This window comes from Macrobrachium nipponense, chromosome 35, assembly GCF_015104395.2.
Source record: "Macrobrachium nipponense isolate FS-2020 chromosome 35, ASM1510439v2, whole genome shotgun sequence".
In the NCBI taxonomy this organism is placed as follows: Eukaryota; Metazoa; Arthropoda; class Malacostraca; order Decapoda; family Palaemonidae; genus Macrobrachium; species Macrobrachium nipponense.
In genome coordinates, this window is record NC_061096.1 from 42,468,249 (window position 1) to 42,495,748 (window position 27,500).

Consider the following 27,500-nt stretch of genomic DNA (forward strand, 5'->3'; position numbering starts at 1 on the left):
CGTTAAAAAAAAATAAATTAGCAAAATAATAAATGTATTCCTAACAATGTGATACAGGGCCTTTAGTATAACAATATAATTTAGATAGTTAGTATATAGTAGTGCCGCGCCAAATATGATTTAGACAGTTATCCTGTCTAGCCGACAGAAGTTTATGAGGAAGTTAATCGGTAATTGGAGCGGTAGGGGTCTAGGAGCGTATGCGTCGCGGGTTACGAATGCCTGGGAATGTTTTTATCAACCAAAATCTGCATTAAGGTTTAAAACAGGTTGAGAATGAGTAAATTGCTGTAGGGGGAGATTGCTCGTTGGACATTTTTACTTCCTCATTAATGTATAAAAGTGTGAGGTAAGTTGAGGAAAAACTCATATGGGAATGTCACCCTAGTGATGATGATTATCAGTTGAAAGCAAAAATGGAAGACTGAAGGAATGAACTGTTCAAGGGCATAATAAGGCGTTTTTATAGGATTCATGCTCATAACACATACGTTCTTATGTCAGAGTTAGTGGCCCTTGAAGTACGGTACGAAAAATATTATTTGTCCTGTGTCAGCCTCTTCAGACTTATTCGTTTGGAGGCTAAAGAAGAGAAAGATTTTAGCTACTCCAGATGCTGTCATGTTTTTGCTGCACGCGCTGCCCTTTCACCTTTGCGTCAGTAAGTGCCAAACCGTGCAGCATTGTCTCTTCAAACAATTCACTCGGCCATCGCTCTTCTTCATTCCACAATAATTCTGAAAACTTCCTCTCACTAGAAAAAGACTCCAAGATTTTACATCCCCAGTAATTCTGCAAAAATCACCTCAATAATTTTGCATATCTCAGCGAAAAAAAAAAAAAAAAAATCGAATGTTTATCAAAAGGAGAACGAACGGTCTTGTACTCCATGGCAATTTTTATTATAAAATTACAGCTGAATGGCTAGTAAAAATAAAAGAAAATATAGTAAATTTTAATTGGACTTTGAAATTCTCCTTACTGTGTGGACTTTCAAGCAACATTCCTTTGGGAATATCTTATTATATTATTATTTAATAAAGACCTGTATTATTATTATTATTTAATAGAGGTTTCCACTTTGTAGGAAGCTTCACTTTAGGAGTCATTGAGAACCCTTTTGATCTTCTTTAATCTTGTAGATGACTTGGATAAAGGAAAATGGCCAAGAGGAAAAAAATATCCCCAGAGCGTGTTGAAGTAGATAAGTTGGACCTCTTGGGAACTGAAGTAACCACTTGCTTTTTTTTTCCCCCCTTTAATAAATAACCTGCGTCTTCCTGGCCTTCCATAGCCCTCCACCCCCCTCCCCACCTCCTCTGAATTCATCCCACCCATCCCTTCTTTCCTATATGGGATCGTATAGAGAGGGAGAGGGATTGAGAGATTCCGCTCAATAGTTCAGAGCTGTTAGTAGTGTTTACCGCCTGCTTCTCCTTCCCCTCCCCCTTCCTATTTCCGTCCCATCCTTTCCCCTCGACCTTCTCACCTCCCTCCCCTCCCTCCCCTTCTTATCACCCCTTCCATCTCCTTAGGAACCCTGGGCCTCCTTGAGGTCTTTCTCTCTCTCTCCAGATAAAAGGCCATGGAAAAATGGGAGGTTCCTGTCTTCCTTCTTCCCCTTTTGGGTCCTGTAGGATATTCAATGGATTCCGCTGCTTTTCAATAAGGGATGGCCGAAAAAAAAAATTAGGAAAAAATGAACCCCCCCTCAAAAAAAAGGAAAAAAATAGAATCGCGGGTTGAGCCCGGACTTGGGAATGAAAGGGATAAAGGAAAGAAGCAAGGTAATATTATTTTGATTGCTTTTGTTATTGGGCTTTTTTACAAAGGATAACATAAAAATTGTTTTCTTAATATATAAAAATGGAAGGAATAAAAGGAAAACGGGTCTTATGCACGCGTCACTTATCCCAAAGGGAATACTTAAGTTACCAGACAGCTTTATGAGGGAATGCCATTCCGTTTTATCAGGAATTCATTTAATATGAGTGTGACATCGCCCCTTCCTCCTCCTCCTCCTCCTCCTCCTCCTCAATACACCCTTCCTTCTGTATCCTCCACAAGTATTCATTCAGCTGTTTGGAAACTTTACATAGGGCAGAAGTTTCCTTGTCTGGCTGTCGATCTGTCTGTCTGTTTGTCTCTGTTGAAAGGGAAACTTGTTTCTAAGTTTGATGGATCGAACGCAACTCTGCTGGCTGTGATCAGAGGTTTCATTGGATTATCTTCATTTCATATGCATCAATCAACCTCGTCTTGTGGTCGATGGTAGTTTGGCTTTGCCGAATGGCTTCGGAGCCGTAGTAGCTGTACACAGCCTTATATGTGTATTGTAGGTTGTCAGTTATTTATATTATTATTATTATTTTTGTGACTGGCTTAAAGGTCAGTGGTAGCTATTTGGGGATGAGGAATTATAATATTTAAAGATTAGTGGTGTTTCAGGAGGCAATATGTTCCCATTTTAGATTTATTTTATTTTTCATTATCTCGTCAGGTTTGTTTTTAAATTTTCAATCTTTATTGTAAGACAAGTCTTTATTTTTCAGTCTTTATCGTAAGACAGGTTTTCAGTCTTCAGTCTTTATTGTAAGACAAGTTTTTTTTGTTTTTATTGTAAGACAAGTTTTTAATTTTGACTTTATTGTAAGACAAGTTTTTAATATTCAGTCTTTATTATGAGACAAGTCTTTATTGCTCTTATGATTCCCTTTCTCTGTGCGTCCAATTAATTACTGATAACTTATTTCTCATTATTTATCATTTTACACAAACAATTCATCTTCCCTCACTAGAGCCGCCAGTTCATTGGTTGAATAAAAAGCGAAAAAAGAAATATTATTCAATTCGAAATCAGCCCAGCATAAATGAGTCTTATTGCCCGAGTGAGCAATTAGAAAAAATATAGTATTACGTAGAGGCTTTGTTAAGAGTTAATCCCCAAAAACATTTGTGAGCTGTATTTGATGAAGCCCCAGTTTAGGCATGTGAATAGGAATAATATACTCTCATTACCATTATGAATATGCTTGTTATTATTATTAAAACTTCCAACTGTTTATAAATATGATTTATACTGCCAACATTTTACAATAGGAGAATAGAATCAAGATTGAAATCGACAGTAGTTTTGTTGTAGATTATTATTATTATTATTATTATTATTATTAATTATTATTATTATTATTATTATTATTATTATTATTATTATTATTCATAAAAGTCTCACTAAAATTGTGAGGAAATCCACAATGGTGTATGTGCAAATATATATATATATATATATATATATATATATATATATATATAATATATATATATATATATATATATATAAATATTTACACCCTACACCATCGTAAATTTCACACCATTATTATTATTATTATTATTATTATTATTATTATTATTTATTATTATGCTGGTTACAATCCAAATTTATCTGAGTTTTGTTTTTCTAAGTGAGGAACAAATGACTAACATGTGATTGACAATTGTGCGTGATTGTTCACATCAACTGAGATTGTTTATACGGCTGTGATCAAGGATAAGTGTTAATGAGGACAAATGTGACCTTTCCATCATTCAGAAGATTCTTCATTCTCATACTATTTATATATTACTATATATAGTATATATGTATATATATAGATATATGTATATATATATGTATATATATATGTATATTATATCTAATATGGATATATATTGTATATATATATATATATATATATATATAATATATATATATATATATATATATATACACGTAAGGGGATTTTAGTGCAGCTATCTGTATTACCTAGGTTAGAAGGTCTCGACATGAAAGGAACTAGCCAGTTCCCTAAGGGTTGCTGTAATTAAAACTCTCTCTCTCTCTCTCTCTCTCTCTCTCTCTCTCTCTCTCTCTCTCTCTCTCTCTCTCTCAGTGCCTATTATCACTTAACTCTTCCCCCTTCAGCCCATCGGTTTCTTTCCTTCAATTTCTTTTGGCACTGCCTGATTTTTATCCCTTCTCTTTTGCTCCCCCTTTTCGGCCAGATTACTTCAGAACGATCTCTCTCTCTCTCTCTCTCTCTTCTTTCTTTCTTTTAGAAACATTGCCCTAAACAGTAAAATTAATCTTCCATTTATGTTTTTGAGAAGTATAGTGACCTCTCTCTCTCTCTCTCTCTCTCTCTCTCTCTCTCTCTCTCTCTCTCTTTCATGAGTGTTTGTGAGGATTGCATTTGTCCTGGCTAATTGAATTTGGCTGTACCTTAACCACAACGGAGTCGGAATTTTTGCTCCCAAAGGGAAGTGCGCTCTCTCTCTCTCTCTCTCTCTCTCTCTCTCTCTCTCTCTCTCTCTCTCGCCTATGCACACGTTCCCCTTTTTCCTTTAAAAGTGGTGATGGGGGATTGTTCTTTGCCAGCAGTTTTACAGAGCTAAAATTAATGCCCCCCCCCCCCCATCTCTGCTCTCTCTCTCTCTCTCTCTCTCTCTCTCTCTCTCTCTCTCTCTGTGATTGAGAGTATTTTTAGAAAAAACATTATCTTTCCTTCTGTTTTCTGATTACCATTGCAATGATTTTCCCGAGGATCTAATTAACTTGAGTACTGCCACTATCTGTAGGTGTTTGCTTATATGTAAATATATGTAAATTCATATGTAAGTGAATCAGTTAATAAATTTGTAGAGGCGTTTTATCAGCGACCAATGTGGTTTTAGTCACTAGGCAGTCGTGACACAAAAAGTTGAAAGATAAATTACTTACTGTAGATGAAAAGATAAAAAAGTTACTGTAGATGGAAAGATATAAAAGTTAATGTAGATGGAAAGATAAAAATGTTACTGTAGATGGAGAGATAAAAATGTTACTGTAGATGGAGAGATAAAAATGTTACTGTAGATGGAGAGATAAAAATGTTACTGTAGATGAAAAGATAAAAAAAGTCTGTGGATGGAAAGATAAAAATGTTACTGTAGATGGAAAGATGAATAGGTTACTGTTGATGGACAGATAAAAAAATTACCGTAGATGGACAGATAAAAAAGTTACTGTAGATGAAAAGATAAAAAAGTTACTGTAGATAAGATGAAAAAGTGTCTGCAGATGGAAAGATAAAAATAATACCTTATGTGAAAATATAAAAAAGTTAGAACGGAAAGATGAAAAAGTTACTGTAGATGGAAAGATTAAAAAAGTTTCTTAAGATGGGAAGATTAAAAAGTTACTGTAGATGAGAAGATAGAAGTTACTGTGGATGGAAAAATGAGAAAGTTACTGTAGATAAGATGAAAAAGTTTCTGTAGATGGAAAGATAAAAACGTTACTTTATATGAAAAGATATAAAAGTTAGATGAAAAGATTAAAAAGTTACTGTAGATGGAAAGTTTAAATAGCTACTGTAGATATGAACATTAAAAAGTTTCATGGGATTGGAAAACTTCAAAGGTTTTAACTGTAGAAGGAAATATGAGAAGGTTACGGTGGACTATATATATATATATATATATATATATGTTATATATATATATATATATATATATATATATATATATATATATATATATATATATACACACATATAGTCTTATCTCTGAATAAGTATATACTAAACATACACACACACATATACCGCATATGTACTGATCTAAATTTTGTTGAGGAGGGCCCTCTCTCCAACAGTGATATATAACTGCTCTATATTACAATCCTCATCGAGAAACACTGATTTAGAAGTTATTGTTAGTCTGTGTAATTGTATTATTCTCAAATAGTGTATGAGAAACTAAGTAAATATTTCGCCAGTTTTTAATGGTCGATTTATAGAACGGAAGGTCAGTCAGTCTCTTTTGCACCGTTGAAGGTCCTCCATCCGGCTCTGTTTTTCAGGACGAGGATTAAGCAAAATTAATTTCGGAGCGGTTTTTACGGAGCACATTCTCTCTCTCTCTCTCTCTCTCTCTCTCTCTCTCTCTCTCTCTCTCTCTCTTGTTCGAAAAGGACTTGATTGGATCCGTGGACAAGAGGGTCATATTTGGGACGGATTGGTTTGGACCTTTTTTGGGCGGAAATAGTTAACGTCCTCTTAGAATGGTAGGTAAAGTAAGGGTTTTTTACGGGGCATATTCTCTCTCTCTCTCCGTTCATGTTGGAAAAGGACTTGATTGGACCAGTGGTCCAATGGGTCTTATTTGGGACGAATAGGTTATAGGTCGTTACCGAAGGAAAGTACAGGTCATATATATTTGGGACGAGTAGGTTATAGGTCGTTTTCGGGCGGAGATATGCTTAGGCTATTCTTAGGATTTCAGTATAAGTAGGCTGTGCCTTCATAGGTCTTTTGAGAGGGTACGTAATGTCTTTCCTAGGATTAGTAACGAAAGCTTTCTTAAATAGTGCACGCGGATTCTTCCTGAAAAAGTGTGCAAAGTCTTCCTTTTGAAGATCGGAAAAATCCTTTCCTGATAGATAGTAGTCTTCCTAGAGTCGAATAGTCCCGCTCATAATAATACGGAAGGTTATAGACGTTAAGTATTCCATTCCCATTTCTCCATAGACATTCTATATTGTAAATAATTCAAGCATCGTATCAAATCCAGCAACGATTTGTGAAATTTTGTTTATTAGCTTTTAATATAACATTCCAAAGCTTTACATTTCCGTACATTCCTCTAGGCACACCAAACTATTTAGACCTCTCGTATCCGAAACAATTCTTCCAGCAAGTATTTGTTGCAGCAACAATATACGTTATAATACGGATAATAACGAACTGGCGTTGTTTTAATTACAAGCAGCGTACAACAACATTTCCCAACAACATTTGCCCAGCTCCATTCTCCCTAGTATTAGAACGGGCTGAATATGGTACGAATAATACCTCCCATTGTGCGACACCCTCGGCGTAATCGGCTTCGGAGGAATGCAAAGCAAATAACGGGGGGAAGGGGGAGAGGGGGGAAAGCAAATTGAACCCCCATCCCTCCCCCCTGCTCATATACACTCCCCTCCCCTCGCTTAGTATAGCTTCGACGGAATGGAACTGAATTGAATCGGTCCAAGTTGCTTTCGAGTGTCACTCATGTTCGGGTTACTTTACCTCCCCTCCTCCACCCCTTCCGCCTTCCACTCCCCCCTCCCCCACCCTCTTTCAACTCTCCCCGACCCACACCCCTTTACCTTCCTCCCGAGATCTTTGCGTTTATATCTTTTTTTTTTTTGCTATTCCTTTTCTTATGTTCTATTCCTTTATCTCCTCGGCCTCCTTCTTCGTTGTTATAGTGTCTCCCGTAGTTACTTCCTCTCTTTATCCACGTTATCTCTTTCTCTGTTAACCTTTTCTATTCTCTTGGTCTCGTTACTGCTTCGTTCCTACATTTGGCATTTCTGCCCTTTCTCCGCTTCTTCCTCCCTACTTCTCGTGTTTCCTTCGTCATCTCTACTAGTATTCGGGTACGCTCCTTTCTTCCTATCCCTTATTTTCTCTTCCTCCCTTTACACATTCCTCCTTCTCCTCTTCCTCTCGTATTCCTAGCTTTGGAATTTGAAGAAAGTTTTCAATTGATTATATTGTAATTACTAGTTTTATTACACGGCATAATTTACAGCCTTTGATAATGTTCCAAATATCTTTGAATCTGTTAAATAGTCTCTCCAAACCCATTAAATAATCTCGCCAGGTCACATAGATTAATCCATATTCTCTCTCTCTCTCTCTCTCTCTCTCTCTCTCTCTCTCTCTCTCTCTCTCTCTCTCCTGGCGAGACGAGCGTAGGTAGGGTTTGGGGGGTTATTTTTCATCAGCGGAAATAGGTCAGTTAATTTAGGCTTGTGACTTTGCAATCAAAGTTTTATGTGGTACTGGAATGCTCATGCAGATGCAGATAGGGGAATCCCTTGTCAAGGACTGTTGTTCGGCAAGGCGTGTATTTGTGTGCTTATGTATTTTTGTCTTTCTGTATGCATCAGGTCTTTGAACATCAAGTATAAATTATAAATCATCGCTTTGAGTGCTTGTAATTGATTGTTTCTTGTCTTGTGTGTTTGTTAGTGTCTGTATTTGTATTCTGTGTGTAAGTGAATGTTTTTTTTTTGTAGTGTGTATTTATCAGTGTTTGTCTGTGTATCTCATTTTGTCTGCCGTGCTTTGAGTCTAGATATGTAGAATACACACACTGGCCTTTTGAATACACAAGCCGAGCCTCAAGGGTTTGTGTATGCCTGTCTTTAATACAGGAAACTGCTGAAGTTCAGGAAAGCAAGCTGTATTATCCCTCAGCGTCTTCGTGATAAGAGATTCCTTTGAGTGGAGCTAAAACCGTTTTTTATTAGTGTTTTCTTTGTGACAGCTGAAATTGTCTTCCTTGCTTTGTCTCGAGGAGAACTCATTTTTTCCTCCTTTGTGTTGCAGGTAATGGGGAAAACAGCGGCTCATTTGGCTTGACTGGAGTTAAGAAAGGTAAATGGCTTTGTCGTTTGTTTTTGAATCATTATAGCTTTTACAAGCTTTGTTTGAGAATCAATACTGATTTTATACGAGCTTAGTTGTAGGATCAATATTGCTTTTACTTAGTTTGTTTGAAACTCTATATTGCTTATATGAACTTTGTTTAAGTTTCAGTATTGCTTTCAGGAACTTAGTTGTGGAATCAGTATTGCTTTCACGAACTTTGGTTGAGAATCAGTGTTGCTTTCACGAACTTTGTTGTGGAATCAGTATTGACTTCTCGAACTTTGGTTGAGAATCAGTATTGCTTCCACGAACTTTGTTTTAGAATCAGTATTGCATTCACGAACTTGTTTGGGAATCAGTATTGCTTTTATAAACTTAATTGTAGAATCAATATTGCTTTTACGAACTTTGTTTTAGAATCAATAGTGCTTTTACGAACTTTCTTTTTAGAATCAGTATTGCGTTTACAAACATTATTGTAGAGTCAATATTGCTCATACGAACTTTAACAATCAGTATTGCTTTTACAAGTTTTTTCTTATTTTAGAGTTATCACTGATTTTTTAAAGAATTAATATTACATTGACAAGTTTTGTCGTATTTCAGAATCATTGATGACGATTCAAGAATTAGTATTGCTTTTAGAAGAGTTGTCCTTTTTGGAATCAGTACTAATTTTTAAAAAGCAATACTGCCTTTTCAGGTTTTGTCATATTTTAAAGTAATGCTGATTTTTTAAGAATCAATGTTGATTTTACAAATTCTGTCGTTTTTCAGAATGATTACTGATATAACTAATTAGTTGATATTGCTATTAATTTTAAATATTTGTGTTTTTAGTATAATATCCAGAAAGTGATAAAAAAACTCGAAAAAAACTCACACACAGCTATAACTAGTAAGGGCCTTTTGTATGCTGAAGTATCTGTGTAGTTCTTTATATTTGACTTAATTAGGTTATTTTCAGTTTTCAAATATCCTTAATTCCAGGCGTAGAAAATATTTTGCATCGTGTCATTTAAATCTTTATTCAGTTGTTTTAGTCTAACAAAGCAGCTGAAATTAATAAATGCATAAACCTTATGAACAACCTTTTATTTTTCTCACTCCCAGTTTTCCTGGATTTTCGGTCACAATTCTTTCGTATTTCTGTCAGAACCAAGGCCATAAATCATCCCATTCTCCTCTTAGATTTGCTGCCATAAATCCTCTCGCACTTGTTTCCAGATAAATGTCATAAAATCTCTTATAATCCGGTCAGAATCTTTCCAACCGGAGGAGTTTAGACAAATTTTTTTGCAACGCGAAAATCAAATTGAATGAGAGCAACGAATTTGCTCTTGGTTCGCACCCTACTGTTAAGATGTCAGAGAAGTAGGTCGGCAATATATCGCAAACACGTCACAAGCAAGTTGAATACAAGTCAATGACGTATTGGTAGTTTTCAACCAGTGGTTATCCAATTTTGCCAAAGATTCGTTCTCTACGGACGGTCGTCAACTTGTTTTCAACTTATTAGTGATATGTTTGAGATAAGTTGCCAACACGTCTATGGCAAGATTGCAACATGTTGGAGATATGTTGCTGTGAAGTTTATTCCTGACAAGTTTGTAACATGCTTGGGATAAGTTGCTGATGTGTCTTCATGACAAGTTTGTATGTAGTAGCTTGTATGAGATAAATTGCTGATTTTGTTTATGACAAGTTTGTAACATGTTTGAGATAACTTGCCAACAAATTGTTATGACAAATGTTACTGTAGTTTGGCTGCAACCTCCTGTCACATGTAAGGTCATTAACCGCACGCTGAATACCCTTCTCTTACCCGGAGTCGGGACTTGAGTACACAACTCTCACGGGCAAAGAGATAAGCAAATGCAACACTCACTCACTCGACTATGTAAAGGCGCTGTCACACTAGCGAAATTTCCGTTGACTTTTGATTTTGACGGCGACTTTTCATGTTTTGACGACGACTTTCTGGTGTCGTCGTCACGAATTTTGAAAACGGTACCGATCGAATTCAACCCATCGCTACCGTCGACTTTTTGTTTGTGTATATCTCGGAGAGCGCGCATTTCAAATCATCAGATGCAAGATGGAGTTCTTAGTACAGTGGACAAGATTGCCAGAACAGTTTTTGGTCGAAGATATGGGGGAGAGATTATGCTTATGGGACCATAAGCATCTTAGTTTTATGAAAAAGGGTCTTAAATGAAAAAAATTACCTTGCGACTCGGGAAAACCTTTTCTGAACTTGCTGATCTTTATACAGATAAGCATGCTATATCGTGAATATCAGATTGTTATATAGCCTAGGTCTGCTCTCATTGTTTTTTTTTTTTGCATTAGCATAGTATAAACAAAAATCTTTAAAACTTTTCCAGCGTTTCTCTAGCTTAATTTATAATACAGTCTGACTGTGTTGTGTAAAAAGGTTACGAATAGCCTATCTAGGCTATATAGGCCTAGCTTATTTTTTTAAACAAAACTTTTCACATCTTTTTAACCAGGACCGAACCCAAAGACTTTTTTTTTAATTCCACGACCCAATAATTGCTTTGTGTTATAAATCATAGTTGTTTTATCATTCCGGGAAGTCACAGTTCAGATGGTTTGTTTACATTTTGACGACGACAACCACGGTATGAAGAAGAACGTGTGTGACAACCAGAGTACGGAATGACGTCGACTTCTTTGGAAAGTCGACGACAATCTCAGAAAAAGTCGACGGAAATTTCGCTAGTGTGACAGCGCCTTAAGTCTCAATGGCCGTCGTCGTCTCCCGGACGGAACGGGCGACAATTATTATTTTGCTCAGGAACGGAGGACATACATACGAGATGTCCAGTTCTCCTCTCCTTTACGCAACTCGTTCATTAATGGGTTGCTGTCCCCTTGTACAGCCTAGGAAATGGATGGGAGATAGGAGGAACGTTTTCCGTGTGGTTTGGGGTAGGGGGAGGGGATGGGTAGGGAGTGGGAGGGAGGAGGAGAAGTCATAATGCTGTGAATGGGCTCCTTTGTTGAATGATGCCCTCTCCGCAGGACACAAACACCTAGCAACAGCGTTCATATCCGGGCTACTTCTGGCGCTACTAGAGTTTGTACTTCTACATCGTACTTCTACATTACTACAGCTTCCACTACCAGCACTTGTACTACGTCAACAGACCACATAATGTATAGGAAGGTCTTGTATATGTTGTGATGGTAGTCGTATGGTTCATAATATAGATGAAATTGCAGTATAATACGAAACTAGAAACCTTTAGCTGTATAAACCAAATAACATTTAACTACTCATGCCACAGTGAAGGCAACAGTAGTTATAAAAGTCACAATAGTTATAACTATGACGATAACGTTTTGTTGATGACCCTATAATCAACAGCAGTTGCAAATGCGTATCTGCTCTGGAGACGGATGCGCTGTTTTATTTATAGCTCACTCGGTCACACTACTTCTTCCTTATCACATCCTATTCAGCTAATCTTCCAAGTGGATATATATATATATATATAATATATATATATATATATATATATATATATATATGTATGTATGTGTGTGTGTGTGTGTCGTGTGTGCATTTGTTTACATTTATGTAATTATACAGAGTGAGATTAATGATACTCTAATGTTCGCGAAATCTAAACTAAAAAGTCACAACTTAAGATCCACTAATCTTTTGATATGCCAAAAATGGCGGGTCAGTAATTCTGACATTCTTGACAATGTTAAATATACAGAAGACCTTTCTGCCTAATCCTTATAGGTGGCCTGGGTTCCCTGTGTGTGTTTTACTACCTAACTGTCATTATTTTCTTAGCTTTAATTGCATTCTCACGTTACTAGCTGCAGTAGTAAATGGTTTAGTCACATTAACTTTCTGATGTCTGGTTTGTAAGGTCCCACAGAGGTGGAATGTCAATATTAATTTGTTTATTGAATTATCTAAATTTAATTGGTGCTAATTATGTAATATCTTTTGGACAGAATTTGGTACCGTGGAAGCTAGGTATAGCTACGATACCTCTTTCACACAAACTTTTGCCTATTTTGATTAAAAATTATAGATAGTTAGGTTTATGTGTGGGTGGGAAGTTGTGTACTGCCACGAATATGAGCTTCTTGAATGCCGAGTATATTTAAAAAAAGATTCAGAACCTGTGTCAATCATCAGCCTTGTTTTGAAATAATGGCGAGTTTTACGTCAACTTTTACTGTCTCGGTAACTTACAGCAACTATATAACAAACTATATACAGAGTTGAAAAGCCATATCACCTTTTGTGATATGCTGTTTTTTTTTTTATAAAAAGCTCTGGCGTGTCATGACTGCAGGAAAAATAACAGCCATAAATCGCAATCGTGTTGGAAAAATCTCTGTCACTGCCATCATTAGCTTGTGTGGATGAATATATGTAGTATATGTATGCCATATAGGGTCGGTGGGAAGGGGTGGTTGGTATTTGAAGGGCGGGGGGGAGGGTGGGCGTGAAACGTCAAAAGGCAATATGCCCCGTGCCTCTGTTGTATAATCAGTGTATTAATATATGTAAATATGATTAACGCTTTCCTGTTATTAGAATTTCCATGTGATGCGACAGCCGGCCACCAAAATACTAGGATTTGACAGCGGAAGGGAATTTTGACAGAATATTGAAAAACTGAATCGTTCAAAGTAAATGGTGGATCAGGGGCGGTCATGCACGAGATGCGGCGGTCAAAATTGAGGTTTATGTGTATTTGCTCTCTCTCTCTCTCTCTCTCTCTCCTCCAAAGAGGAAGTACGAATAATTTTTCTTTCTCTTCCAGAGAGGAATTGAGAATATATGCTTGAAAAGACTCTCTCTCTCTCTCCTCCTCCAAAGAGGAAGTACGAATAATTTTTCTTTCTCTTCCAGAGAGGAATTGAGAATATATGCTTGAACTCTCTCTCTCTCTCTCTCTCTCTCTCTCTCTCTCTCTCTCTCTCTCTCTCTCTCTCTCTCTCAGGCATCAAACAAATGTCAGATATGCTATGTAGTTCTTGTGATACTAAGTGGGCAGATCTTATGTGACTTCCAACCAAAAGTTAATCACTTTTTATTTTATATTTTGAAAGGACCTCACTTCTGCTGTGGCACAAGTGGTGCTTTGGAACTTAAGTGCTTTGGAACTTGGTTGTATACAGAGTTTCGAAATTGAGGTGCATGGTATGGGTATTTGTTGAGGATGGATGACGAGGAAGGAGTGAAGAGGGTTTGGAAGGAACCTGCTAGAGGAAGAAGATCGAGAGGGAGACAGAGAATTAGTTGGCGAGATAAAATGAAAGATGTGAAGAGAAGAGATTTGGTGGGGGGATGATGGCTTCGATAGAAGGCAGTGGAGAAGAAGGCGCATCAGGCAACCGACCCCTTAATGTAGGGATAACGGTGGGAAAGCAGAAGATAAGGGAGCTTCCCTAGATAGTGACCCCTAAGGATTTTAACCCGATATGCATCCACCATTGCGGCGTGGTTAGTGCAAACCCGTTCGGGATTACGATAAAAACATTCAAAAGAATATAAATATTATTAAGATAAATGATCCCCAGTAAATATTAGTCCTAGAGAACGACCCCCAAAAATCTTTGGGTGTCACTATCTAGAAAAGATTCAGAATAAGAATAAAAAAAATGTCTGACCAATAACAGTATGACGCCACGAATGGTGGAGCCATAATGAAAAGATGTTGAGCAATATGAGGGTGGAATTATACAAGTGATGATGATTCTGACTATGATGAATGAGTCTCCCCATCTCTCGCTTCCCTTTCCGAGTTTTGGACTATCTCTCCGCTTATTGCTCGCATCTCCTTCCTTATCTGTGATACGTTTCCCCCTGCTTTTCTACTTTCGCATATCTGGTTCAGTACGTCGGTGTTTCGTTACTGCTTGCGTTCCATTTCCCCACTTATATTCGTCTGTTTCCCTAAATGTATCACGTGACTTAATAGTGTTTATAATTGTTTTAATTCTCTTCACCTTCTGTTGCTTCTTGCTAAAGAACACCGTATTCTTTGAAAGCGTGAATTTCAAGAAAATGGCCACAGGGGCTTGTGTCTGTATGAATAGGGTTCATCTGAATCATATAATAATAATGTTAATAATGATAAATTATCGTTTCTAAATTCCTTATGAATAAGTTTCATCTTCTGAATAATATAATGATAACAACTTCATCTATTTCATATTCAATTCTCGTGTCAACATTCTTTCCCCCCCCCCCCCCCCCCCCCATCCCCACCGCCACCACCACCAGAGTACCGCACACCGTTTTCTATGCGTCGTCATTAAACCCGTTTTCTTTACCATATTAATTTTTACCCTATCTTGGTTTAACTCGCTTCCTCCCCCTCTCTTCCTCTCCTCCTCACCATGTTTTTAGTGTACTGCACATCCTATCACTAATTAATTTCGACGTCCGTTTGAATATCTTTGTGAGGAAGGTTCATACCCGGATAACTCGGCATAGCAGCGAGGTATTCACGGAGATCCGTAATTGGATTGAGCGTGTAAATATTGGTATGGGGGGCATCAAAACGCTATCGACCTGGTGTATGATAGCTACTGCTGCTGCTGCTGCCGTAACACACCGCCCCCCTCCCCCCCCTTCAGGCCGAATAACGGAGGGGGAGGGGCGGGATGTGGAAAGAGGAAGGGGGAGGAGGCCTTCGTTTTGCTTGATTAGTTTTATGGAATGGAGGTTAAGAGTGTGTGCGAGTGCCCGTGTTTATATATAATAATATATATATATATATATATATATATATATATAGTATATATAATATATATATATATAATATATATATATTATATAATATATATGTGTGTGTGTGTGTGTGTGTGTGTGTTGTAAGGTTACACATTGTGCCATACAATGCATTAATCCATTCATTTGCAGTATGAAAAAATGAAAACGAAAGTATCCGTAAACATTTGTACCTCTTTGTCAACTAACACATTTACCATTTTCCTTTGCAATCAACGTATTAGCAGCCGCCATTCGACGAGAGTGAGAGATACCAAAAAAAACCACGATGAGCATATTGCGTCACCTCCCGTCTCGACATCTTTTATGAGCTTGTTTAGCAGATGCATTGTGGGATCGCAGCTGCAGAGAAACAGCCGAGAAAGAAACAACCGGGCTAGAAACAGAGCCGAATTGAGACACGAGGCAAGAGTAATGTCGACGGTGTTTTCACAGTAATCACATGAAGCCTTTGGGTTTTTCACGGGCGGTACGTAGTACGTACGTGACCACCTCCTCGAGAGAGAGAGAAGAGAGAGAGAGAGAGAGAGAGAGAGAGAGAGCATTGGTTGCATAATGGAAGTCTGTGAAGCAAACAGCTTCGTCGTTTGCGAGGGCGAAAGTGAAGAGAAGGAGTTCGATTTGAAGATGAGGGTGATGATGTTTTCGTTGGTGGCGAATGATATCTGTAATCTCCGTATTTCACGTCAAGATTGATTGAATTATTTGATGCTTAGTCTTGTCAGTGTGTAGTTGGAGAGGTTGGTCCAGGGGAATAACAGATTATTTATGCCATTTTTTTTTCTTAAAAGAAGGATCAACAAATTATTCATGCCATCATTTTTTTAAGGAGCAGCATATTATTCATGCAATCATTTTTTTTAGGATCAACAAATTATTCATGCCATCATTTTTTTAAAAGCAGGATCAGCAAATTATTCATGCCATCTTTTTTTAAGGATCAACATACTATTCATGCCATCATTTTTTTTAAGGATCAAAAAATTATTCATGCCATAATTTTTTTTAAAGAAGGATCAGCAAATTATTCATGCAATAATTTTTTAAGGATCAACATATTATTCATGCAATAATCTTTTCAAGGATCAACATATTCATGCCATCATTTTTTTAAGAATCAACAATTTATTCATACCATCATTGTTTTTTAAGGACCAACATATTATTCATGCAATCTTTTTTTAAGGATTAACAAAATATTCATTCCATCCTTTTTTTTAAGGATCAGCAAATTATTCATACCATCCTTTTTTTTTAAAGACCAACATATTATTCATGCCATCATTTTTTTAAGGATCAACAAATTATTCATGCCATCATTTTTTTAAAGAAGGATCAGCAAATTATTCATCCAATCATTTTTTAAGAATCAACATATTATTCATGCAATAATCTTTTTAAGGATCAACATATTATTCGTGCCATCATTGTTTTTAAGGACCAACATATTATTCATGCAATCTTTTTTTAAGGCTCAACATATTATTCATGCCATCATTTTTTTAAAAGAAGGATCAGCAAATTATTCATACTATCATTTTTTAAGGATCAACATATTATTCATGCAATAATCTTTTTAAGGATCAACATATTATTCATGCCATCATTTTTTTAAAGGATCAACAATTTATTCGTGCAATAATTTTTTAAGGATCTACGTATTCATGCCATAATTTTTTAAGGACTAAGTTTTAAAAATCAACAATTTATTCATACCATCATTGTTTTTAAGGACCAACATGTTATTCATGCAATCTTTTTTTAAGGATCAACAAATTATTCATGCCATCGTTTTTCTTAAAAACCAACAAATTATTCATGCCATAATTTTTTCAAGGACCAACATATTATTCATGCCATCATTTTTTTAAGGATCCACAAATTATTCATTCCATCCTTTTTTTTTTGAGGATCAACAAATTATTCATGCCATCATTTATTTTAAAGTTAAGGACAACAAGAATGTTATTGAGAAAATAATCAATATTTTCGTTAGACGTAATACTAAATTCCGAGGTGGCAAGAGTGAAAATAATGGCGGTAGTTAATTGAGGGTGGCAAGGAGAGAGTGAGAGAGGGAGAAGATATCGTGTCATCTACTTTGAGTGTCAACATGACACGTCGCCTGAGGCTGTTGACATACAACTTTCGGCTACCCCCTCCCCCTTACATTGATCCCCCCTTCTCCCCCCTTCCCCCTTCCTTCACGTTCTCTCCACTCCCCCCCCTTCCCCTCCCTATGATTTTCCTTTCCCGCCCTGCCACCCAATTCTTCCCCCGTCGGCTCTTGTCCTATTTAGGACATACTCAGTGACAGCTCTCTCTCTCTCTCTCTCTCTCTCTCTCTCTCTCTCTAATGAATTAATATATTTTGACGACTATGAATTACGTTATATGGAATGCATTGCAGCCTAAAGCAATTATGCCGTCGAAGTTCAGCCCCAAGTAAATATATATATATGCAAATGTTTTTGCGGAGTCCGAATGCTCGAGTTCATGCGCAGTTTAAACAAACATTTTCGGACGTGAACGAGCCCCGTTGTGTAATCCTCCTAATGGATGAAAGGGACAGGAATTATTCACATGTAAAAGTATATTTTCCGCGGTGTTTATTTTTCGAGAGTTAATTATACGTCACAATCCCCCCATGGCATTCCGCGTGTAGCTTCTGTTTTCGTCTTAATTAGCGCGTTGGATCCGCCTGTCTGTGTGTCTTTGTGCTTGTTTCTGTGTGAGCGTGTGTGTATGTGTGTGTGTGTGTGGTTTTCCCAATGAGGAAAATGTTCCGAGAAAAAATAACAGCCTTTGATGTAATGGTTTCTGTCCATGCCTTTACACGCAACAGTTTCGGTCGCGTCTCTCAGGAGCAATCGTATTCGTTCACATTCTTTGAATTTCTTTTTTTGTTTCTCTCTTGCTTTCGTACATTATATTCATATTTATATATTTATGAAGGGTAGTTAGCGTTCTCAACATGACTCTGCTTTCCTAGCTTTGCACAATTGATTGGGATATCTCTTGTATCTTTTGAGGCAGATTTTTAATTGATTGTAGTGTTACATTTATCATCATTCTCATGAAAGTCATCGGAATGTCTTGTTTATTTATATATTTTGTATATTTATTTATTATCTGTTTATTTGTTTACGGAGAATTACTATTCTTTCGCACTTAATCTAGCGTTTAAAACCCCCTACGACATAACAACAAACTCTCCCTCTCCCGCCATTCCCACCCACCGAAAGTCTCTCTCTCTCTCTCTCTCTCTCTCTCTCTCTCTCTCTCTCTCTCTCTCAAGGTGACTTCCGCTGCAGTCTCATGTGTAGCGTCGACATCTGCATATCAAAGAGACGATGCTGAGGCAATTCAGTTTACCTGAGAGAGAGAGAGAGAGAGAGAGAGAGAGAGAGAGAGAGAGAGAGAGAGAGAGGACTAACTTTGTGACGGCCATGTTTGAAAGGGGTCCAAGCAGGCTGTCCTTACTTTAAGGAGGTTGCATCACGTCCTGACCCAGGGGACGTTTAGGTAACCGCCCTTGACCCACCGAGTAAGGTTTAATACCGGGTGGACCAATGGATCGTCACGCACCGTCCTGGCCGTGGTTGGAACGTTACTTATTGTCCTGACCATGGGAACGTTACGTACCGTCCTGGTCGTGATTGGAAGGATACTTATTGTCCTGACCATGGGAACGTTACGTACCGTCCTGGCCGTGGTTGGAACGTTACTTATTGTCCTGACCATAGGAACGTTACGTACCGTCCTGGTCGTGATTGGAAGGATACTTATTGCCTTGACCATGGGAAGGTCACGTACCTTCCTGGCCGTGGTGAGACCGTTAAGTATCGTCTTGACCATTGGAAAGGTACGTACCGTCCTGGCCGTGGTGAGGACGTTACGTATCGTCTGGGACAATAAGGGGGTTAGACTGTCCTGACCGTAAATTACGACCGTGGCCATAGGAACGTTACGTACCGTCATGACCATGGTATGGATACGGTACATGCCTCCTTTATCAGAATTCAGCTGTAATCGTAAACAAGGTTGACTGCAGGTGAAGGTAATTTCTCTCTCTCTCTCTATCTCTCTCTCTGGTGCATACCAGAATATAATCTAAGTTTTCCACTTGGCACTACACTAATCCTTTAGGTTGTTACCCCATCGTTGCAACACCTTCCCAATGTGCATTGCAATTTTACCAAAGCCTAATTTGCATGTAGCCAATCCTTTCAACTCGCTGTTGCTAATCTGCTCTTCTTGTTTATAATGGGAGGCGGATCTTTTATATGAATGTTTATCGAGGATTATAGTGTTGTTCTAAACATTTATTCGACCTGCATTGACACTTGGGGTTTTATCTGGTCTTAATTGTTGGTCATGAAAGAACCAACAGACTTTGCATGCTGACACTTCCTGGTGTGACCTGTTTTGACATTGACGTTTCATGTTTTCAATTGTCACATCGAATCTCTTGATGTGGTAAGAGGTTTTCATTTTATTCTCTTTCTATTGACATTTCTTTCCAGAATTAGACTGACTGAAATGACAGACACGAAGCCTGTTATTCCAGTCAGTCTAATTCTGGAAAGAAATGTCGGTTTTCTTCAATACGTCTGAAGGTTTGGTAGGCAGAGGCTAATTTCTCTGTAAAACTTACCCGCACGCCTTGAGCAGGCGTGCTCGACGGAGCCTCACCAGCAGGTATTTCAACATTGTTAGATCGGAAATGGGAAAGAGATAGACTTGCACTAGCGGATATTACTGATGAAAGATTCGTAGCGTTGATTACTGTCAAAATTAACAAGAGGCTTAAGGGCCGGGTTTCCAGTGGTGATTTTTTGACAATGTCGAAAGGGAATCCGGTGAACTGATGCGTTGATCCGGATTTGCCCCTGGAACAAATCCGTGCGTTGGGATTTTTATGAATGCAATCAGTGAACTTCCCTATCTGGTGTGGGTTGTTCGGATACGGATCTGGAAAGTAATCGGTGATATCCTTCTTTAACGGATCTACTTTATAGTTACCCCTTTTTTTGGGGGGGCGGAGTTTATTGTTACGTATGAAAAACTATCTATTGAATTTTTAACGAGTGGTATACTCGTTGTACGCTATACATTGCTATTAGTTTCTGTTTTTTCATATAGTACAGATTTTTAATTGTTAATTTTCAGTTTCAGCCCCCACCCTTCTTGATAAGTATCAATATTATTTTTTTTTCTATCGTAAAATGTCTGGCTCAAAACCCTTGGTCGTTAAATATTATTATTATTATTATTAGTCACTACGCAATCCTTATGCTGGCATAGCGCCTCAGTGGCGTGATCGGTATGATATTGGCCTGCCACCTCGGTGGCCGTGAGTTCGATTCTCGGGCATTCCATTGAGGTGTGAGATATGTGGTGTTTCTGGTGATAGAAGTTCACTTTCGACGTGGTTCGGAAGTCACGTAAAGCCGTTGGTCCCGTTGCTGAATAACCACTGGTTCCATGCAACGTAAAAACACCATACAAACAAACTTATGCTGGCATAAGCGAGAGAAGAGAACAGTAAGAATATAAAAGAAAAATACGAATGTGAATGTTGAAATGCAGTAGATATGATAGTACGTCACTTAGGGCATCATGTAAATACATTATAGCTTAGTAGATGATAAATTCTATGAATCATGGTATAAACTTACGAAGGTCATTTAAATGGCCCACAACCAGTCTACTGTGGTGTTACTTATCTATAGTTGACTCCTTATGTAATCTCTCGTCCATTCATTCCTATTATGCGTCATAATCCCTCTTATCGTGTGTTTCGTGCGTAACTTGCGCACTTGCGTAACTCCAGTTGAGAGGAACAAAACCTCCATAAATTTTTACAACTCTTGACACTTCAATTAACATCATTTTACAACTAATTCTCTCTCTCTCTCTCTCTCTCTCTCTCTCTCTCTCCATCTCTCCTCATCTCTCTCCTCTCTCTCTCTCAACGGTATTCCGCAATTAACAAGGTCAGAGGAAATAGACATAATTTTAAAACTATCTCTCTCTCTCTCTCTCTCTCTCTCTCTTCTCTCTCTCTCTCTCTCTCTCAACGGTATCCGCGATAACAGGCAGAGGAAATAGACATAATTTTAAAACTCTCTCTCTCTCTCTCTCTCTCTCTCTCTCTCTCTCTCTCTCTCTCTCTCTCTCTCTCTCTCTCTCAACGTTCTCCGTAATAATTGGTAGAGGAAGTTGACATATGTGGACCTGTACACTTAATCTCTCTCTCTCTCTCTCTTATCGCGACCTAGCATCCCGAAGAAGTGGGTGTCAAACCATCCGCTTGTTCCCGGTTATCGTCACCGTGGAATTACGTAACTTTATGGCTGTGCTTCTATGTTGTTCGTGTGACGTCTTGAGCTGTTGTTGTTGTTGTTGCTGATGAGGTTTGCTGTTTCATTAAAAAAAAAAAAATTCTCTCTCTCTCTCTCTCTCTCTCTCTCTCTCTCTCTCTCTCCTCTCTCTCTTCTTGGTAGATTGGATCAGCTGTAGATTTCGTTCCATTGTTTGGTTGTGTTTGAAGTCATTTTCATGTTTGAAAAATTACGTTTGTAGTTTCTAGTCGTTACATATATATATGATAAAAGTACGGTGTATATAACTGCAAGGTCAGGAGGTAGATCTTAACACCTCTGAATGATTACCAGCATCACCTAATTTAAAGTGAAAGAGAGAGAGAGAGAGAGAGAGAGAGAGAGGCGGGAAGGAGAGGGAGACGCATTATTGATATCAATATATCTCGATTTCCATGAGACGAGGCTATCAGAGTCTTCAAGCCGCCGCCGCCCCCTCACCCCCCCCCCCCTCCCTCTCTCTCTCCCTCTCTCTCTCTCTCTCTCTCTCTCTCTCTCCACCTTCAGGAGAGGAATGCCGTCAGCAGTGGCGCAGGTGAAGAAGTATGTAGGTTAGTGTTCTGTCGGTGGGGCATGTTAGCGTGTAAGCTCAGCTGTCGCGCGGACAAAGACTCCTGTGATTTGGCAGTTGCACTTGGACTTAAATACGGGATTTCATGCTCTTAACGCTAATTGATGCGTCTATTTAAAATGCTCTGGCCTTGTTTATTGCTGATGTTACTAGTGCTGTTGCTTATTTTGGACATTTTTTTTTTTTTTCACCAGCTCCATTTAATTTTTTTATCGTCTACCATTTTTTGATTCATTTTGTTGTTCATCTTCCATTTTTTCGTCTCCATTTTGTTATCGTATCTTTCATGTTATTTGATCTCCATCTTGTTTTTATATCTCCCATTTGTTCCATTTTTATAATTTCCATTTTTGTTTTTATCTTTCATTTTTTCGTTTCCATTTTGTTGCTTTATCTCCATTTTGTTTTTTACCTTCCATTTTTTTCGATTCCGTTGTTTTTTTCACCTTCCACTTTACCATCTTCATTATGGTTTTTTTCCTCCCATGTTAGTTTTTTGAAAAAAAAAAAAAAAAAAAAAAAAAAAAAAAAAAAAAAAAAAAAACTTATGCGACTTTGTCTGTCCGTCCGCACTTTTCCTGTCCGCCCTAGACCTTAAAAACTACTGAGGCTAGAGGGGTCCAAATTGGTATGCTGATTAGCCATCCTCCAATCATTCAACATGTTGAATTGCAGCCCTCTAGCCTCGGTAGATTTCATTTTATTTAAAGATCAAGTAAGCCATAATCGTGCTTCTGGCAGTTATATAGTCCAGGGCACCACCGGGCAGTAGTTAAAGTTTCATGGGCCGCGGCTCATGCAGCATTATACTTAGGCCACCGAAAGACAGATCTATTTCCGGTGGCCTTGATTATACGCTGTAGTTATTGTACAGAAAACTCAATTGCGCATTTTTTACTTGTTTAATCTCTATTTTGCTTTTTTTCTCTTTCCTTTGTTTTTCTCCATTTTTTTATCCCTTTTATAATCTCCCATCTTGTTTATCTCCATTTTGTTAATTAGTTGAAAAATGTAGTTCATTTGGTAATAGCACATGTGTGGGTGTGTGTTTTGTTTCGTATGTGACTTTAACTCTACTGTCATTTGTTACACCTGTCATTTGATAAGTTCAGATGTTTTAATTTTGAAGCTACTTCCTTTGTTATAAGCATTCGCAATATATAGTCTTTTTTTTTCTCTACATTTTGAGGAGCAAAGGCCAAGGTTATCTTAACACTTTCTCGCCCAGACCGGATAAAACAAGAAAAAATAAGTTTTTTTTTCAGCATGCTAAGAAATACCGATTATGTAGCATTATTTAACGTTTTGGAAGTATAAATGCAATTATCTTGTATTTCTGCATATTGCAGGTATGCTTGTAGATGCATGCATGCACGCATACATCGCGCAGACATGCACGGATACTTATTGTAAGAATGCACGACAAGAACTCATTAATACCACTGTTCGCATTTATTCTTAATGGAATATCTGAGAGGCTCTTTCATTTCCTGTTACGTGAAAATTATTTATTTAGTTCACTTGATATGTAATTTTCGGTGATTATCGAGTCGATGCGTCTGTTAGCGGACTTAGCCGGGAATTATACGTTTTTACATAAAGATAATCGTGGCACAGCAAATGAAAACGAAGGAAATTACTTGTGATAAGGTTGCGTGCATGTAAAACGAAAGATATGACTAATTATGTTATTATTATTATTATTATTATTATTATTATTATTATTATTATTATTATTATTATTCAAAAGACGAACCCTGTCTACTATATGGAAGAAACCCACTGGGGTCAATGACTTGAAATTCAAGCTTCCGAAGAATAGCATGATCTTCTGAAAGAAGCAGTAGGTAGTAGTAGGCAACACAGAAAGAAGATAACAGTAATTAGAAAAGGAAAAAAGAATAAAATAACGCATTAATAAATTAAGTAAATAGAAGTAAATTGTAAAACGCAAAGAGAATCGCTATAGGGTAGAATTCAATTACATCTTCGCTTGAACTTTTGAGGTTTCAATTGACAACATCCTCAGGGAGGCTTTCCACGGTCCAAGTTTAAATGAGAGAGAGAGAGAGAGAGAGAGAGAGAGAGAGAGAGAGAGAGAGAGAGAGAGAGAAGGGGACGGGGGCGGAATTAATAAATGTGTGTACATTTTAGTGGCAGAGAGAGATAGCAATAACTGTCCGTTTGTATACGTTTCAGAGAGAGATAGTAGAGGGGGGGGGGAGGAGGTTGGATAGGGGGGGATTAAAAAAAAACTAATTGAAAAAAGTTTGGCCTAGAAACCCTTGTGACGTTAAAAAAAAGAAAAGAATAAAAAAAAAAAAAAAAAAAAGTCAACATCCACCTACCCCTGGGCCGTCTTAAGAGGTCGATTCATCCTCTCTCGAAGATATTATTCCAGATAATCCTGAATAGATTTTTGCAGCGTGAAATGCAAGTCGACGATCACGGGGGACGGGTTGTAAGAGATTAAAAAGATGTTGCACAAAACGAGAGTCAATGGTCAAAGACGAGGAGATTTCGACACAAGCAGATGCTGGTTCGTCCGGGATTGGTATATTGGAAGTTTTGCGTCTTTGAAGTCTGTTTTGTGCTGTGTAAAATCGTGAGTGTTTTGTGGACTTAACTCTTTTTCTAAGGAAGGGGAAAGAATAATGCTTTTATATCAACTTCTTTTTCTTAGGAATGGGAAAGGATAATGTTTTATATCAACTTCTTTTCTTAGGAAGGGGAAAGAATGATGCTTTATATCAGTCTTGCAGCTTAAAGGAAAATTGCTTTTGATAGTTCGGTTTGATAGAATAAGTAGATATTTTCTATAATGCTAATAACAGTACCAAAAATAATAATTTTCGTTAAAAAAAATTCAATGGTCATATTTTTTCTGTAATGCCATTAACCACAACCATAAATAATGTATTTTAATGAAAAAAAATTTCAGTGGTTAAATAGTTTCTAAAATATTACTAACAATAGCTAATATATTTTTATGGAAAAGATATTCTGTGGTTAAATGTGTTCTTTAAAATATTACTAGCAATTGCCAGAAATACTGATTTTCATGAAAAGAAACCTTTCAGTAATCTAATGCTTTCTAAAGCGTTCCAAGGAATGTTATTGAGTGATAGATTTCCATTAGAAAATCTTCACAACGATTCCGTTTTTTAAAACTATTTCTTGGCTGTTTGTTACTCGCATCGGATTTATCCCCTTGAAAAGAATAAAGAATTTCCAGATTGATTTTTCCTCTCTCTCGTCCTCCTGAGAGAGAGAGAGAGAGAGAGAGAGAGAGAGAGAGAGAGAGAGAGAGAGGATAAAACATCACAGGTACAAGCGCATTAACGAGGATCTTTGAAGAATCATCGAAGGATGCCATTAGGTAGGTCTTATGATCTCCCTCTTTCGCTCTCTCCAAGAATCAAGCGTCCACTTTTTCTTTCAAGATTTTCCTTGGGGATATTTGATCGTTATTTTCATGTGTATATATATTTATATATATATATACTCGTATATATACACAAACACACACATATGTGTATATATATATATATATATATATATTATCATATATGTACAATATATATATATATATATATATAGATATATATATAATATATATCATATATATATATAAATATATATCTATTGATATATATATATACATATACATATATACGGTCCCTCGTCTTAATTAAGAGGGCTTCAAAGTTGAATAAAAACTACGCCCACTGCTCCATTCTTACTTAGTGAATGAACCTCTTGTGCCAGATACATCCACAATATTGGCGGCGTCTAGACTTGCATACAAGGATCGTCAGGAACACGTCAACCCCTCCTGTACACTCGTGATTCTTGGTTATCAAAGCCATTTCTTTCTAATACATAATTTTGCAATACAATGTTCACTCCATCTATACAGCGGTTTCTGGGTCTTCCTCTTTCCCTCCCGCCCAACACTGCTCGGCACTCGAGTCTGGTCACCGCCCTATCGTCCTTCATTCTTTCCACATGGCCACACCATCGTAGAAAACTCAAATCCATTAATCAAAGGTGTTACCACAGCCAGAATTTTCACATTTAGTGCCTTTCCTATTCTTGTTTCTCGCCTGGCCATATACTGCGCATACGTTTCATCACAACAGCTTCAACCTACGTTCTGTATATCACGATCAACATCTACACTTCACTTCCATAAAGGGAAGTTGGTTAACAATCCCTTCATACATTCTCACCTTGTCTTCCATAGAGATTCCTAACCTTCCTAATGTTTTGCACTCACCCTTATACTTTCCTTGCTTCACTGATTTTGCGACAATTATTCTAATTTTTCTCTCTTCGTACCATCATCGATTACGTTGGCTGCAAATACCAAGAAGAATTGACCATTTTTGCTCTTACGCCATCCTTATCAACATTTATTTCTCGAGTTTTTTGTTTCCTGGACTTAATTAGAGGCATGGCTGTATTGATGATATGTCGGTATTAGGTACTCCTACCGAGATTATCAGTTAGTAAACTCAATACGAGCATCAGAAAACTGGATAATGAGCCATTATTTTTAACAAGCTCATGATTTCCCAGAAACTTTGTGTATAAAACATCTTAACTGCATTACCCTCTTCCATCTTCATCAACAATTTTGAACAACATCTCCGTTATCAGCCATTGTTGTTATTACTTATTATTACCACTACCTCTATCATCATCATCATCGTGGTGGTGGAGTGCGCCAAGCTGAAACTACCCGAAATTGTGCTGCGTTATATATTCAGAATAATCGTGATTATTATCGTTCATTTTCTTATTACCAGCGATAGCCGCATCGTTTCACGGGAGAACTATTCTTGGTAATTGTTATTACTCGCCTGAATAAAGCATGATGAAAAATACATTTCGCTGGCGCTCCTCGTTGTACGACTCTGTTGTAAAACCTTAGGCAATTGAAAACGCTCTCATTCTGAGCGCGAACGACTAGAGTTTCAAGAGCACATTAATAGCTGATTTTGAGTTTCGTAATTCATAATAAATATGACTTTAATTGTTGGTCAGAGGTGAGCAATTTCGAATGAATATTTTCTTGTATGTATAATTTTATAGTCTCTATGGTAATTTTGGAAAATGGTTAAATGGTTCTGTTTTCCAAAAATATAATTTTCGTTAATTTTTAAAATGTCTTGTTTCAATATTTATTAAACAAAAAAAATGCATATTAATACACACACACACACACACACATATATATATATATAATATATATATATATATATATATATATATATTATTGAATATTTTTTCAGCTGTTA

General features: G+C 37.3%; 1 protein-coding gene across 1 annotated transcript in view; it reads left to right on the forward strand.

Annotated features, from left to right (window-relative positions):
- LOC135208325 (cysteine-rich motor neuron 1 protein-like) overlaps nucleotides 1-27,500 on the forward strand; it is a 452,497-nt gene that overhangs the window by 170,587 nt on the left and 254,410 nt on the right. The window contains exon 3 of the mRNA XM_064240428.1: nucleotides 8,403-8,450. Within this exon, the coding sequence (XP_064096498.1) occupies nucleotides 8,403-8,450 (48 nt within the window). The remainder of the gene's footprint in view (nucleotides 1-8,402; nucleotides 8,451-27,500) is intronic.